General features: G+C 40.5%; 1 protein-coding gene across 1 annotated transcript in view; it reads left to right on the top strand.

Annotated features, from left to right (window-relative positions):
• Positions 1-13,941, top strand: part of mapkapk2a (MAPK activated protein kinase 2a) — a 50,157-nt gene extending 36,216 nt beyond the window's left edge. The window contains exons 6-10 of the mRNA XM_047348839.1: positions 327-402; positions 493-617; positions 1,971-2,056; positions 2,167-2,247; positions 12,291-13,941. Coding sequence (XP_047204795.1) covers positions 327-402; positions 493-617; positions 1,971-2,056; positions 2,167-2,247; positions 12,291-12,440 — 518 coding nt within the window. The 3' untranslated portion in view covers positions 12,441-13,941. The remainder of the gene's footprint in view (positions 1-326; positions 403-492; positions 618-1,970; positions 2,057-2,166; positions 2,248-12,290) is intronic.
• The last annotated feature ends 2,782 nt before the right edge of the window (positions 13,942-16,723 follow it).

The following is a 16,723-nucleotide window of genomic DNA, read 5'->3' as shown; positions in this document are numbered from 1 at the left end:
TCTTCATCCAGATTTACAGACATACTGTTTATAGCCTAACCAGATATAGCTTTAAATGGCATTACATAAGCGTGATGAGAGTGATCCTTTAATTTACTTTTTTCTTTTTTTTGTTTCTTCACAACAGAGATATTTTGAACAGAATGTGTCTTTCTTAGAGTAGGCCTCATTCAGCTTCTGAGAAAAGTGTGCAGCAATAGGTGGAGGAGGGACAGTTTTCCTTTAAGCAATGCTCCATACAGCCAAAAGAATAAATAAAAAAAACTACAGCCAAACAATTTTATTCAGCATTGTTTTTCTTGCTTTTAATTCAATTCTGTTTGCAGCTCCAGAGGTTCTTGGCCCAGAGAAGTATGACAAGTCATGCGACATGTGGTCTTTGGGCGTCATTATGTATATTCTGTAAGTCGGCCCTTCTGTTCTTTCTATGTCTTTGGCTTATCTAGTTCTTTATGTTGTCTCTAATGTCACTTGTTTTTAAATACCCAACAGATTGTGTGGGTACCCTCCTTTTTATTCTAACCATGGACTGGCCATCTCTCCTGGGATGAAGAAGAGGATAAGGATGGGCCAGTATGAATTTCCCAACCCTGAATGGTCAGAGGTGTCAGAAGAAGGTAAACCTGTAAAGCCGAATTTGAATTTTTTAAGCAGTCTGTGAAAAATTCTGTAAAATAACTGAGCAAATGTATTTATTGTAGTGCTTTTTGTGGTGGGAGTTTCAGCTTATTTAAAAAAAGGGATAAAAAAAAAAAATCATTTAATCTATTATTGTTTTAAATGGTGCATTTAAAGCATTTATGGAAATTTCTGCTTTCACAGTTGATTTTGTTTAATTACAGTTAGAATTTCAAGACTCCATAATAATTTTATAAACTCCTGCTGGGGTGTGAAACTATCATAAATAAATCAAATAAATCAGAACACAGACGGATTTCACAACTGATCAGGAAATTGAAACTGATTAGGGTGTTTCACCTCATTTTCTTTGGCTGCTGCCTGCTAAGCTGAAAGTTAGCTCTCATTTTATGAGTAATATGCTGGTTTTAAAAAGAAAGCTGAAGCTATGTAGTGATGATGTATAGGTATCTATTTTCTCTCCAAACGATGGATGCAGCAGTGGAACATCTAGTCGAACTCAATTTGAAATGAAAAGAATCCACTCAGTGTTGTTTTTCACTAGCAAAGAAATTTGATCATTCCTCTGGTTCCGTCTCTAGAACATTACAAAAAAACCTACTTTGCTACATTTCTTTAAAACAAGTGTGAATCCATTAATGCATTGCCTCATTAGTATGCAACAGGAAGCAGTAGAGAAAGGCTGGTCGGAATTTTCTACGCTTCTTCCGATCTCTGTTTTTGGTGAAGCTTTGTCCTGATTCCAGATTTTATCTAAGACATTGAGATGTAAGAACAGCAATCAGAGAGTTTGTTCCAGGCCTTCCTACCATGAGTAGTTATATTATACTTATATTAAAATGAGAGTCAATGTAAAACCCAATTTTACTGATGTTTAAAAACCAACAAAACATGATAGGTTTATGTTGTAAGACTGACATAATTTCCCAGTCCAGCATGTTCCATGTCAGATAGCGGTTAGAAGCTTTCTGGTTTCTGCTGAAAGTCTTGCTATCTCTCGCAGCCTGAATAAACTGCTGACTTGCTGTGTAAAATGCAGTTTACTATTAAAATGCTCCCTACAACTTTATGCTGTCTCTGCCACTGAAAATGGATAACATTTCTTCACTCAGTGGCCACACTAAAGAGTAGTGCTGTCAGGGCGGCATTGTAGCGCTTAGTACGATTCACAGATGGGGCTGCAAGGATCAGATTTTCTAATTTCTGACTAGACTATTTCTCAGAGCATCTCATTTATGACACCTTGGTACCACAGCTTGGATATTGCTGTATGAAAGAGCTGATTAATATACATAAACACAAGCATAAATGTGCTTATTTTTTTTTTGCAGCTAAACAGCTGATCAGGACCCTCCTAAAGACTGAGCCGACCCAAAGGATGACCATCACAGAGTTCATGAATCATCCGTGGATCAATGTAAGCGCCCAAACCATAACCTTCATCTTGATGTTTTATTGATTTCCTTCTCAATCATTTTGCTGCACTACTGCACTAACGTTAGACATGCTACTTCTTCTGCCCTAAAGCAATCAATGGAGGTTCCCCAGACGCCACTTCACACCAGCAGGGTTTTAAAGGAGGAGAGGGATGCATGGGAGGAAGTCAAGGTGAGAATCACGCTTGTCTTTCTAGGTCTACAATAAGATACAACACACTGATTTAACTGAATGCATGACTGCTTAGTTACTTTATCTGTATCAAATACAGTATATATACACTACTACCCAAAAGTTCAGGGCTTCCAAAACATGTCATGTTTTTCCATGAAAACTCACATTTTATTACACAACTGAGTTGTAAAATGAACAGAAAATATGGCCAAGACATTGACATTGTTACAAATAATGATTTGTACTTAAAATATAATCTTGTCCTTCAAACTTTGCTTTTATCAAATAATCCTCCATTTGCAGCAATTACAGCCTTGAAGACCTTTGGCATTCTAGCTGCCAGTTTGTTGAGTTAATCTGAGGAAATGTCACCCCATGCTTCCTAAAGCACCTTCCACAAGTTGGATTGGCTTGATGGGCACTTCTTACGTACCAAATGGTCAAGTGGCTCCCACAACAGCTTAATAGGGTTGAGATCTGGTGACTGTGCTGGCAACTCTATTATAAACAGAAAACCAGCTGACTGGTTCTTCCCTAAATAGTTCTTGCATAGTTTGGAACTATTCTTTGGGTCATTGTCAAAATTGGCTCCAATCAAGAGCTGTCTACACTGTATGGCATGGCATTGAAAAATGGAGTGATAGCCTTCCTTATTCAGTATCCCTTCTACCCTGTACAAATATCCCACTTCACCAGCACCAAAGCATCTCCACAGCATCATTTTTCCTCCACCATATTTGACAGATGGCATCAAGCACTCCTCCAGCATCTTTTCATTTATTCTGCGTCTCACAATTGTTCTACTTTGTGATCCAAACACCTCAAACTTAGACTGATTTGTCCTTAACACCTTCTTCCAATCTTCCTCTGGCCAGGGTTTGTGTTCTTTTGCCCTTCTTAATATTTTCCTTTTGTTTGCTAGTTTCAGATATGGCTTTTTCTTTGCTACTCTGCCTAGAAAGTCAGCATCCTGGAGTCGCCTCTTCAGTGTTGCCATATGTTTTTCAAACTAGAGGCTCTGATGTGCTCATCCTCTTGCTCAGTTTTGTGGCAAGGCCTCTCACTTCTCCTCTTATTCTGGTTAGAGCCAGTTTGCCCTGTTCTTTGAAGCGAGTAGTACAAACCGAGATATTCAGTTTCTTGGCAGTTTCTCTCATTGAATAGCCTCGATTTCTCAGAATAATAGACTGACGAATTTCAGTAGACTATAATCAAACGCACAAATGCCGATGCTGCAGATACTCATCTAGCCAAAGAAATGATTGGACAAGGCCTTTAAAATGATCAATTAGCCTTTTAACATGGTATAACTGGATTGGCTAACAGAATGTGCCATTTAAACACAGCAGTGATGGTTGCTGAAAATGTGCCTCTGTACACCTATGTACATTTGCCACTAGTAACAGTTATTTACCACATTAACAATGTCTAGACCGTCTTTCTGATTCATTTAATGTCGTTTTTAATTGAAGAAAGTTGTGCTTTTTATTAATAAGGAGATTTCTAAGTGACCTACAGTGCAGAGTTATTTCCTGCACGGTTTATAGCCACCCAAAATGGGGGTTTGGCAACTCTTCACTGCAGCACCTCTAGTAACTGTGACTTTTCTGTCCTTAAAATAGTAACTATAAAGTAAGCCATACTCTGTAGAAGTGGTTTTGAATGCTGAAATACAACCCACATTAGGGAATAAAACCCTAGCATATTCTTTTTGGTGTGATTTAAAGTGTAAGTAAAAGGAGTTGCACCAAAACACCTCTTATTTTGCAAGTGTTTGCAGCAGTTTTTCTCAAGGTGTGTTTAGTGGTAAAAATATATTTCATTCTGGAACAAAGATGCTTTATTGTGTGTAAATGCTTTTAAGTCTTTCAAAGAGAAAACAGAATTAAGGTAATGTTATCTTAGATAATCAAAATAATCAAATTTCAGTTTCATTTTTGCTCCAAATCACAAAAACCTAACATGATTGACCCAACGTCCATGTACCCTTAGACTTTCAGGATGTAGAAAATGCTGAACAATTTATTGTAAAAACTCTTGAATATTGTATCATTTGTTAATGTGTAAATATGAGTTCCAATAAGAATGGGGTTTCACTTACAAGCTATAGATTTATATCACAATAAAAGGACAAACACATACCGTGTTTGTCGCAGCCTCTTTCTCTCGTCTGTGTGATGTGACTGGGCTAAAGTGAGGCTCAGGTTTCCTCCAGCCAGCTGTGTGTGGAAGCACAGAGCACAGCGAAAACATTAGTTAAGTTTGCACTGAATAACCTCTAATCCTCCTTTACACAATTACTGTCATCTGGGGCAGGTGTATGTCTTATAAGCGCACCTCAACAAATAACAAATTAATTGAAAGTTAATTTATTTCAGTTATTAAGTTTAAAAGGCAAGACTTGTATGTCATATAGATTCGTTACACACAGGGTGACATGTTGACACCACCTCTAGTTCCTCCAGGGGGAGCCCAAGGCGTTTCCAGGCCAGCAGAGAGACATAGTCCCTCCAGCGTGTCCTGGGCTGTCCCCTGGGCCTCCTCCCGGTGGGACGTGCCTGGAACGCCTCCCGAGGAAGGTGTCCAGGAGGCATCCGGTATAGATGCCCGAGCCACCTCAACTGGCTCCTCTCGATGTGGAGGAGCAGCGGCTCTACTCCGAGCTCCTCACCCTATCTCTAAGGGAGTACCTGGCAATGCTACGGAGGAAGCTCATGTTAGGTATTATTCAAGTCAACTCAGAGGCAAGAACGATACAGTTCAGTTTTACTTGCAAGGGTAGCCCACTTTGCAGTGCAAACTACATCAGCAACTTGGTGTCACGTGATCTCAGGCTCAGAATATAGTGGGTGGAGTTATACAATGATGTACAGTAGGTGGCAAATGGAGTAAGACCAGTTTGATTTGGAGTTATTCTCATCCATAATTTAACCAGGGTTAGGCATTCGGGCCATGGCCTCCCTGTTTCTTCCATTGTTTTCCTTAATCTTTAACTGAAACCCTAATGCATTAGAACTTAGTTCTATTAATTTATTTACAAAATGAGTTCCATTATCTGACCTTATAATCTGTGGGCTATCTGATAGATGTCATCTTTTTTCTGTGCTCCTCTCTTTAGCCAGGCCTTTATTTCTGTCTTGGGTGCTGACTGTTGGGCGTCTTTCAGCACGTCTGTGTCTATAAATAGCAGATCTGACATTTTCTCTTTGATAGGTTGAAATGAGTTAGTTCTGTCCCTGATGATGTTTTAAAACCTCTATTTTGCCAAATCTTAGCATGGTGATGTACTGATCCGAAAACATATTGGCTGTCTGTGTATATACAGGTCCTTCTCAAAATATTAGCATATTGTGATAAAGTTCATTATTTTCCATAATGTCATGATGAAAATTTAACATTCATATATTTTAGATTCATTGCACACTAACTGAAATATTTCAGGTCTTTTATTGTCTTAATACGGATGATTTTGGCATACAGCTCATGAAAACCCAAAATTCCTATCTCACAAAATTAGTATATTTCATCCGACCAATAAAAGAAAAGTGTTTTTAATACAAAAAACATCAACCTTCAAATAATCATGTACAGTTATGCACTCAATACTTGGTCGGGAATCCTTTTGCAGAAATGACTGCTTCAATGCGGCGTGGCATGGAGGCAATCAGCCTGTGGCACTGCTGAGGTCTTATGGAGGCCCAGGATGCTTCGATAGCGACCTTTAGCTCATCCAGAGTGTTGGGTCTTGAGTCTCTCAACGTTCTCTTCACAATATCCCACAGATTCTCTATGGGGTTCAGGTCAGGAGAGTTGGCAGGTCAATTGAGCACAGTGATACCATGGTCAGTAAACCATTTACCAGTGGTTTTGGCACTGTGAGCAGGTGCCAGGTCGTGCTGAAAAATGAAATCTTCATCTCCATAAAGCTTTTCAGCAGATGGAAGCATGAAGTGCTCCAAAATCTCCTGATAGCTAGCTGCATTGACCCTGCCCTTGATAAAACACAGTGGACCAACACCAGCAGCTGACATGGCACCCCAGACCATCACTGACTGTGGGTACTTGACACTGGACTTCTGGCATTTTGGCATTTCCTTCTCCCCAGTCTTCCTCTAGACTCTGGCACCTTGATTTCTGAATGACATGCAGAATTTGCTTTCATCCGAAAAAAGTACTTTGGACCACTGAGCAACAGTCCAGTGCTGCTTCTCTGTAGCCCAGGTCAGGCGCTTCTGCCGCTGTTTCTGGTTCAAAAGTGGCTTGACCTGGGGAATGCGGCACCTGTAGCCCATTTCCTGTACACGCCTGTGCACGGTGGCTCTGGATGTTTCTACTCCAGACTCAGTCCACTGCTTCCGCAGGTCCGCCAAGGTCTGGAATCGGCCCTTCTCCACAATCTTCCTCAGGGTCCGGTCGCCTCTTCTCGTTGTGCAGCGTTTTCTGCCACACTTTTTCCTTCCCACAGACTTCCCACTGAGGTGCCTTGATACAGCACTCTGGGAACAGCCTATTCGTTCAGAAATTTCTTTCTGTGTCTTACCCTCTTGCTTGAGGGTGTCAATAGTGGCCTTCTGGACAGCAGTCAGGTCGGCAGTCTTACCCATGATTGGGGTTTTGAGTGATGAACCAGGCTGGGAGTTTTAAAGGCCTCAGGAATCTTTTGCAGGTGTTTAGAGTTAACTCGTTGATTCAGATGATTAGGTTCATAGCTCGTTTAGAGACCCTTTTAATGATATGCTAATTTTGTGAGATAGGAATTTTGGGTTTTCATGAGCTGTATGCCAAAATCATGAGAAATGTCTTGTCTGGGTTTTGTGTCTTCTTCAACTTTTGCTTTATAAGAATGTGGTTTTCCATCTTCTGCAGAAGGTATTAGAGTACTTGGATTTAAAGGGCACATCTTTTCAGAGTTATGTTTAGCTGTGATAATAATAGCGATGTCAGTGTGATATGCCTTGCATGTAGCGTCAGGTGCTTCTCTTAATATTCCTGACTTCAACATATCTTGTATTACTGGCTTAGTACCTTCTTCAGCTTCTGGCTTTAAGGGGTATTTGCGTACTAATGGCCTTTTTTCAGATATTAGTTTTAACCTTGTATGGTGGGAAATCCCTTTATAAGTCCTACATCAGTTGATGATTGGGACCACAGTTCAGGTGGGACAGCAGCTAGGGCAGGATGCATGTTGCTCTCTTTGCTCTCAGCTAAGCCCTGTATTTGTCCCTCTGCCTCATCTAAATGTGTCCTTGGATGGACTTTGATTGTCCACGCCAGAATGAGCTTCCAGATTCCTGTATTAGGATCTACCTTTGACAGTGTCAGTGCTGTTCCTGCAGAGGTTTAAAGCCTCTGTTTTTCCAAATTCTTATTATTCTTTTTTATTTTATTTTATTGGGGACTTTATTTTATCTTTTTTTTTTATAAAGTAAGTCCTTATTACATTTAAAAATGAGATCACTATTTTTGGTAGTTGCTATTATTTTAAATAATGCTTGGTTTAGTTCTTATTAAAAATAGAAAATAAAAACTCACTGATGAACACAAAAAATGAAGGGCATATTATATCTTATAATCTTAGTTTATCTTTTTTTTTTTTTTTTTTTTTTTAAGATATTTTTTCAGCACTAGTGGCCTTTATCTTTCCATTTTTCGACAGTAGGCAGACAGGAAAGAGGGGCAGAGAGAGGGGGAGACACTCGGCAAACGCCGCCAGGTCTGGGACTCGAACCCGGGACAGCCGCCATTCAAGGACTGCATCCTCTGTACATGGTCGCGCGCCTTCGCCCCTACACCACCAGCGCCGCCCTAATCTTAGTTTATCTTACCCAGTTTCATAGAGCTATAGAGCAGTCAGCTTTGTATTTAGTTCAAGTAACTAATGTTTGTTTCAATTAACTCAAGTTTTCTCTATTTCAGTCCAGTCCAGTAATTCTGTTGAGGTTCATTTCATCTTATGTTAAGTTTGAGTCTAATTCAATCATTTTGAACCTGACTGGAAAACGTCTAAACGTCTGTTAAAATCTTTTCGTTTTACCATAGAGAACTGACCTAATATTATTATGGTATGTTGAGGACTCTAATTTTTACATAACATGAAACTGACATTTATTTCACGAAAACATAAAGTCAAACACAGACATTTGGCCACATGAAAGTTTAAATACCCTGTTTGTAAAAGAATTGTGAAAAATTGAAGACGGATCTATGAACTTTCTTATGGTTATCAGTATTTTCAATACAGGTAGAACCTTTGCTATCTTTATATGATTTTTATAGTTAGAGCTTCAATCCAGGTTAATTTTGTGTCTTCAGACTTTAGCCAATATTTCTTTTATTTTATTTTTTTTACATAAAGAGCAAGATTCAAAACATTTTCAAAAGGCAGATTGTGGCAGAATGTAAACAAAACTGCTTATTGATTGACAAAATAACATTCAAGCACACAATCACCATATTAAAAGGCTCTACTTCTAGAGAATCACTAAACTTCTGGGGTCCGGTTTTGGCCCGCGGACCTTGAGTTTGACACACGCAGGGTAGAGTTACAATTTTTTTTTCAGACCTTTCAGCAGACACAGGCTTCTGCTGTTTGCAGAAGTTTTATCTTTTTTTTAAGGCAGCTGCATCTCTTTGTTGTTTCACAGAGCTGAAATTTAACTTCTCTCAAAGAATGCACACAATCTGAGCCAAATATGGAATTATTTCCCTGCAAAATGAATCTTTTGCATTTTATCATGATATCGTTGGTAGTATAACACCATAGAATGATTTTTAAAGCACCTGTTTCTCACTAATGCTTGCCTACAAAATATTTTACTCTCAGATTACTTCTTTAACAACATTCTGTTCTCCCTTCTCTAGTCATTGTTCACTGGGTTGTCCAGTTGGACAGTTTCCATGTTGTCCACATTGTCACCTCCTCTTTTAACTTCTTTTACCACGTCCTCTAAAACCACCTCTTAGTCTTTATAATTTGGGGCTACCTTGGTATTCTAAACTGGGATAGGTGGCGGTCCGCCCCCCTTTATTTGTTTTCAGTTAAGCTGAAAGTTTTTGTTTTTCTGTACTTTTCTTTAGGCCTCAGTATTATGGCTATGTCATTTAAAGGCTGCTCTTGTTGTTTTTTTAATTCATCTTTTTGTTTTAATCTGTTTATCAACTGTGTGCACTTAGGGACTGAAAGGTCCCCTTTGAAATTATAATCTGGCAAGGTTTTTTATTGTCTCTTGAATCGTTTGAATGCATAATCTCCAGTTTAAGATCCCCGTGTAGTTTTAGGATTTCGGTGATAATTAAGTTACCTGAAAATCCGTATTTTTTATGCCATCGTTTACATATATCTTCGGCCCCCTTCACATAATTTTCCATAAACTTTACATCTCCTTTTAAATCAAAGCTTTTGCTCTGTCTCTTCTCCATTGTTCTTTGTTATTTTTCTTCAAACTATGAATGTCCCAGATAAAAGGTCACTGGCATGAGACTTATGGGGAGGACATTAACACGCCCTTCTACTGCGACTAATTCGCAGCGGTGTTAATTTTCCATAATAAAATCCGACCTGAATCACCAGTACGTCGTTTTAATCTGGGTAAAATAAAACACAGGACTAGCAGAATCCTACTATGATTCTATTAAAATGCTTGGTCCTCCATACACACACAACACAGACACACAGTTAGTTTCAGGTACCTTGTAATTTTTTCTAAGTTAACTTGGTGTTTTTTATGAGCTCAATTTACTCCGTTCTTTTTACTTTTATAGTGCTTATTCTATTCCCTCGCAGGGGAATAACCCTTAGTCGTTTTATTTGGCCCCCTTCTTGGCGGGGCCTTACCTTAATTTATCGCAATTCCTTTCACGGTGGAATAAAACCTTCCCAATGCAGCGCCCTTACCGGCGACGCACTACCAACGACTTTTAAGTACTTTTCTTATGAACTGTATTTTAAAACTGTCTCACCTCGGAGCTGACTTCTTGGTGACTCTCTGGATCCTGTGAGAGTCACCCGGTGTCGAGCAAGACGATAATCCACCGGCCTGATGCAAATCTATACACCGGGACTTTCAGCCATCCAGGCTAAGGGAGGCCGTGCAGCGGTGCTTCGCTCGACGTCAGGCTTCCCCCACGGATCCCAGAGTCACTGTTAAAGCAAAGAGAAATAAGGTTATTGAATTAATCCGGCTACGAAGGACCAAGTAAATGTTAGGTATTATTCAAGTCAACTCAGAGGCAAGAACGATACAGTTCAGTTTTACTTGCAAGGGTAGCCCACTTTGCAGTGCAAACTACAAAGTTTTGACACCCTATCTCTTTATTTATATGCTGTGGTCCAAACACAGTTCAACAGACAGTTCAGACAGGGTGTGTGTGTGTGTGTGTGTGTGAGGCTGAGAAAAGGCTGGTTCTCACAGACCTCTGGTGAATCCCACACACACAGGGAGAGCTGCATACCAGAGCATGATACAGAGCAGAGTGCAGATGCCTTGCAGCACAAACTTTTTACATGAGTGATAACAAGTCCTCGCACCCATCCAACAGCTCATTTCAGCCGCTTGTATTCGGGGTCTCATTCTTTCGGTTATGACCCAAAGTTCATGGCCATAGGTGAGGGTAGGAACGTAGACCGACCGGTAAATCAAGAGCTTTGCTTTTCGGCTCAGCTCTCTTCACCACAACGGACCAGCACAGCGCCCCCATTACTGTGGCAGCCGCACCGATTCGTGTGTCAATCTCCCGCTCCATTCTTCCCTCACACGTGAACAAGACCCCGAGATATTTGAACTGCTCCACTTCAGGCAAGAACTCCCCTCCAACCTGAAGAGGACAAGCCACCCTTTTCTGGTCGAGAACCATGGCCTCGGACGTGGATGAGCTGATCTTCATCCCAGCCGCTTCATACTCTGCTGCGAACCGCCCCTCAGGAGGGGGAAGCAGTGCTTCGCCAACACTGTTTACAGTGGGAGAGGGAGGCTGCTGACCTCGACTGGGGACATTATCGGGCGGTGGAAGGAGAACTTTAATCTCCTCAATCCTGCCATCACGCATTCCTTGGTGGAAACTGAGGCTGGGGACTCGGGGTTGGACTCTTTCATCACCCAGGCTGAATTCACCGAGGTGGTTAAAAAGCTCTGCGGTGGCAAGGCTTCGGGGGTGGATGAGATCCGCCCTGAGTACCTCAAGTCTCTGGATGTTGTAGGGCTGTCATGGTTGACACGCCTCTTCAACATTGCGTGGCGGTCGGGGACAGTGCCTCTGGACTGGCAGACTGGGGTGGTGGTCCCCCTTCATAAGAAGGGCGACTGGAGGGTGTGTTCCAACTAAAGGGTGGTCACACTCCTCAGCCTCCCTGGTAAGGCCTACGCCAGGGTATTGGAGAGGAGAGTCTGGCCAATAGTCGAACCTCGGCTTCAGGAGGAGCAGTGTGGTTTTCGTCCCGGCCGTGGAACACTGGACCAGCTCTATACCGTCTGCAGGGTACTCGAGGGTTCATGGGAGTTTGCCCAACCGGTTCACATGTGTTTTGTGGACCTGGAGAAAGCATTCGTGGTGCCCTGTGGGGGATGCTCCAGGGATTTTATTAGGGGCCATCCGGTCTCTGTACAAGCAGAGCAGGAGTTTGGTCCACATTGCCAGCACTAAGTCGGACCTGTTCCCGGTGCCAAAAGTACCAATACTTGGCATTTGGTAGGAGTAAATAATGCAATTTGAGTGCATATAATGTACATAATTTTCTGTAGACTGACATTTCTGTAATCCGTTTTTTTGCCTTATGTATTCTAATTTTCATAATGAACCAAGTTAACAGAAACCAACTTTTGATGAATTACGTTACACTGTAATTATTCTAAATCATAAGTAAAATACATTTTCTTTTAATGACATTCAACGTGTACCTAAACGTGTACTCTTAAAAAAATTAAAATGGGATGTTTTTATTAATGTTTATGCTTTCTTATTGATCTATAGTTTCTTGAGACAAAACACCCAACTTCAATGCGTAAAAGAAGCAGCCTAATGTCTTTTGTTATTCTGTTTCTCAGGAGGAAATGACCAGTGCCTTGGCAACAATGAGGGTCGACTACGAGCAAATCAAAATCAAGACCATTGAAGACTCTACCAATCCACTGCTAACGAAAAGGAGGAAGAAAGCCAACAACGCCATGCCAGACCCAAAGTCTGCTGCCCATTGAAAGAGTCAGGCTTGCATGCACATACAACACAGGTTGAGAGGAGAAAGCAATAATTTGTCGACACAAGTCGCACTGCATGGATTTTCTCAGTGTATTATTTTTCTTGGCAAATTCTAAAGTTTTGTATAAGTGGTTTTTGTTTTTGTTACTCTGCCATTTTAAACAAGCTCATCACTCTGCTCCTTGCAGGGTGATGAGCAGGTACATGTTTTTACACCAGAGGACAGATAATGAAATGCAGAAAAACAGAGGAACAGGGTGTTTTGGATCTCTCTCTCCTTCTCTTTTCAAGAATCTCAGACTGTAATTGAGGGGGTTGAATATTGAAACAAAACATAAAGAATAGCATTAGCTGTAGCGAAATTGTATCCCACAGCCCTCCTACCTGTGAATGTTATATCACATGACTTATTCCCAAAAAATGGAAACAAGCGAAGGTTTCTCTCTGAGTACATGCAAAGTAAGCAGAAGTATTTTGAATGACAAGAGGAATGTATAGACACTGTTGCGGTCTGTGGGAATTAGGAAAAAATAGATGCTGATTTCTGGGATTTGGACAGGAAGGGTCTGTCAGTTTCAGTTTGTCTTTATGAATGTTAAACTGAGGCCTATGCACTCACACAAGGGAACTGTGCCACTGACAGAGCACCTCACTCGTAGCCCTTCTCTCCTACCTAACTAGGTGCTGGTCAGAAAGAGAGAGTGAAGAAAGATATTCCTGAACGACTCTTTCTTTTACACGTAGCTCACTGGAGAGGAGGCAACAAATGATACTGTATTTTTTCATGGATTTTTATGACCGTTTTAGCCTAGGCCTTACTGAGTATTGCTTATCAGTAAATAGCTTTTAACCCCTTCTTGGCATTTGGTTCAAGCTTTTACCAATGTTACTCTTCTGATTTGAAAATATTAGCAGATTGACTTTCAGGTTAATGCTATGCAGATGTGTTTGTCAGCTTGGAATATTGTTGAAACTGTCTTTTTTTGGTATCTTCTGATTGCAAATGTGTTGGGAAGATGTTCTGCATCGATATGAGGGGTTTATGTAGGGAGTAGACTCCTGTAAAGTGCACACTGACCAGTTCTGTTAGGGGGCTATCTTTAAACTAACCTGGATTTATGCCACCATTCTCCAGCAATTCTGCCCACTTCCTGAAGTACTGAGTTGAATTAGAAAGAACTATGGTGCACAATTGAAACCACCAGCAGGTTACCACACTCGCAATTTTTCATTGTCCTTAATGTTTTGTCAATCTGCCAGTACACTTCCTAACTCAGTTGGGATTATAGAAAATGATCAATAATTTTGTCATTTGGTCTTTGTCACTTTGTAAAATCACATCCACGTCACCATTTGTATCACCTCTCATAGTGAGAATGTTTCTGATTGCTTTCGACCCCCGATGTCTGTCTTTACCCTCGTCTTTGAGTCTGTTCAGCTCCACCTGCCATACTTTTTTGTCTGCTTCAGCTTTGGATTAAAAAACACTTGTAAAATAAACTGGTTCTTTGGGGGGGGGGGCGGGGGGGGGGTTATGTGAAATGATTTGAAGTCTTTGAAAATAAAAGGCATTGCACCACACAGAGACAGCTTACTTTGCAAATTAATGAACATTTAAAAAAAATCTAGAGATTCCTTTTTAATGAAGATTATTTGGTTGTCTGCTAAATCTTTACAATCTACAGTGCTTTACTTTGAAGTCTCATATTGCAACGTCATAATCACAAACTTCAATGTTTTGGGATTATTTTTAGATTTATTTTGTGGTACTAGTTGCCTTTGGTCACATTTTGAGAGGAGAAGATGTGGGGGTGCAGAATGTTGTCTTGAGTACAGGAGAGGAACCCTGAATTGCTGCTTCAAGGACTAATGACCTCAGTGAGCTGCCTGCTCTACAGCTACACCACAAAGCCCCTGCTTCATTGTAATTTTTGGGGATTTTATGTGATAGACCAGTAAAAAAAGGAAAAGTTTGGCACAGAAGTGGAAAAAAAAGCTGTTCCTTGGTTTTAAACCTTTTTTCTAAATGAAAATCTAAAGTGTGGTGTCTTTTCAAAAAAAGCTTAAACTCTGTCTGATTTGATGCAGAGTGTGAGTTTCAACTTTCAAGTTGAGACCTGGGTCATTCAAACACATCAGTACTTATTACTCCATTGCTTTGTAGCTCTGGCTGTGTGTTTAGGGTTGCTGGAAGGTAAACCAACACCTCAGTCTCAAGCCTATTGCAGATTCCAGGGGTTTTACTTCCTGGGTTGTCCTTAATTTGGCCCCTATCATCTTTTCATCAACTCTGACCAGCTTCTCTATCTCCTGAAGGTTTTGTTTCAACAATGCTTTCTTCTTGCCACATTTCCATAAAAGCCAGTGCCCATATTCACAAAGAATCCTAAGTAGTTCCTAGTGATGTCAATCTTAAGGAATTTTCCCCCGGTATGATAAAACATATTCACAAAGCATCTTAGGCCTTAAGAGAGCTCCAAAGGTAAGGAAATGTTAAGAGTAGTGAGGAGGACTTTTAGTGAGTCTAATCTTAAGCAGGAAACATGACGGAAAGACAGAGAGAAAGGAGAGATTCTCTGAACAATGAATAACAGTGAATTAATAAACTGCTTCCGGCTCGATCACACATGGATCCACCCCCTTGATAGTTGAATAAATGAGAATATGACCTTCTATAACAATCATACTAATATAGAGATAAGATAAACCTTATCTCCCTAAGGGGGACTATAATAGTTTCAGCGGCAGGACAGATTAAAGGTGCACCTCTAGTAAGGTAATATTAGAAAGGATAAATAAATAATAGAAACAATAATGGAAAAACCATGAATAAAAAGTTTTAAAAAATCACAAACAATATAGTACAGAATTATTTAAATATTTACTGTAAAATGCTTTCTAAAAATAAATTTGGCAAAAATGGGAAAAACTCGGAAACAATATATATACAATTACAAACTAGACAAGATACAGTACAATAATCTAAGCACTATATACATAGAAGGAAGACGTAAATGAGGTGACTAAGTTTTTGCTGTATTGTTCATGATGTCTGTAGCTAAGTGGTCATCTACAACTGTCCCTGTCTGTGGAGAAGTTCTCTGGTGTGCTGCAATCTCCTCTTTAGCTTTTAATCACAGCAGGTACCAGAGCTGCTCACATTCCAGGCTGGTGCTGAAAGCAGAGGAAACGAAGCATTGAGCTGCTAGGGGAATACCTGTTTGTTCCCACTGTGATCCCAGGACCAAATCTACCTTTCAACACTCCTCCACCAGCAGGCTCTGTTCCTCTATTCAGTTTGGTTTTCTCCATTTTGTTTTGGTCATTTTACCAAACTAAACCTCATTGTACAAGAAGGGAATTACAGTAAAATGCTGAATTTTAATATTAATATAAAATAGATGCAGTATGAAAACGACCAGTATGGCGAGTAAACATTAATGAGCAAATACAAATAATGTTGAGCATGTAAATAAGCAATGTTCAAACATTTTGATACTGTATGACAATGGATTTAATCTGGCTAATTTTCATCATGATTCACACATTTCAGAATTCAGTCTAAATTCTATCGTTGGTTAATTTCCATTGATTACTGGGGGCGCATTTGTTTTGCAACAGGGTCAACCACATCAACTCACTACGATGGGAGTTTTTCCCGTCTCCTCGCTCAGAGTCGTTCGCAGCAGCGAACAGAATCACACTGAAGCTAGGAATCCTTGACAGGCTACGTTAGGAGCTCTCTGAGAGGACTCTGACAATCTTTGTGAATACGGGCGCAGACTTGTGGAGTGCACGATTAAACACTAAAGTCTTTTCTTATAAAGCAAGAATGTCGGGCACTCAAACATTTTTATTTTTTATTTATTTTCCACATACAACCAGTTTTACCAACCCCAATGAAATGCACTGACAGTGTTAGCCGTAGTTGACCTCTGTGCTTACATTCACCATTATGTTTTTCACACCAATCACATCTCCAAATATGACTCAGGTTGTTGTGTCTGCTTGGGATTTGCGGGTTTTGACACAGGGGTGCACGGACTGAACCCATGACAGACTCACCGCCACAAGCATGAGTGACTCCTGGAATATACACATTTACGCATCAAAACAGAACAGTGCCATTGACTCAACACCCATTTGCCAACACTGGGCTATTCAGAGCAAGTTTCCCGCCAGTGTGTAGGGCTGTTTCTTTGCAGGTATGGGGGTAACTGTGGCTTCTGAGCTTCCAGCTCTGAGTGTGATGAAACCGATAGTCATCTCTGTCTTGTATAGG

The sequence above is a fragment of the Girardinichthys multiradiatus genome, chromosome 20 (genome assembly GCF_021462225.1).
Source record: "Girardinichthys multiradiatus isolate DD_20200921_A chromosome 20, DD_fGirMul_XY1, whole genome shotgun sequence".
Classification (NCBI taxonomy): domain Eukaryota; kingdom Metazoa; phylum Chordata; class Actinopteri; order Cyprinodontiformes; family Goodeidae; genus Girardinichthys; species Girardinichthys multiradiatus.
The sequence above is the reverse complement of the archived record's forward strand: the minus strand, read 5'-3'. Positions and strand labels throughout refer to the sequence as shown.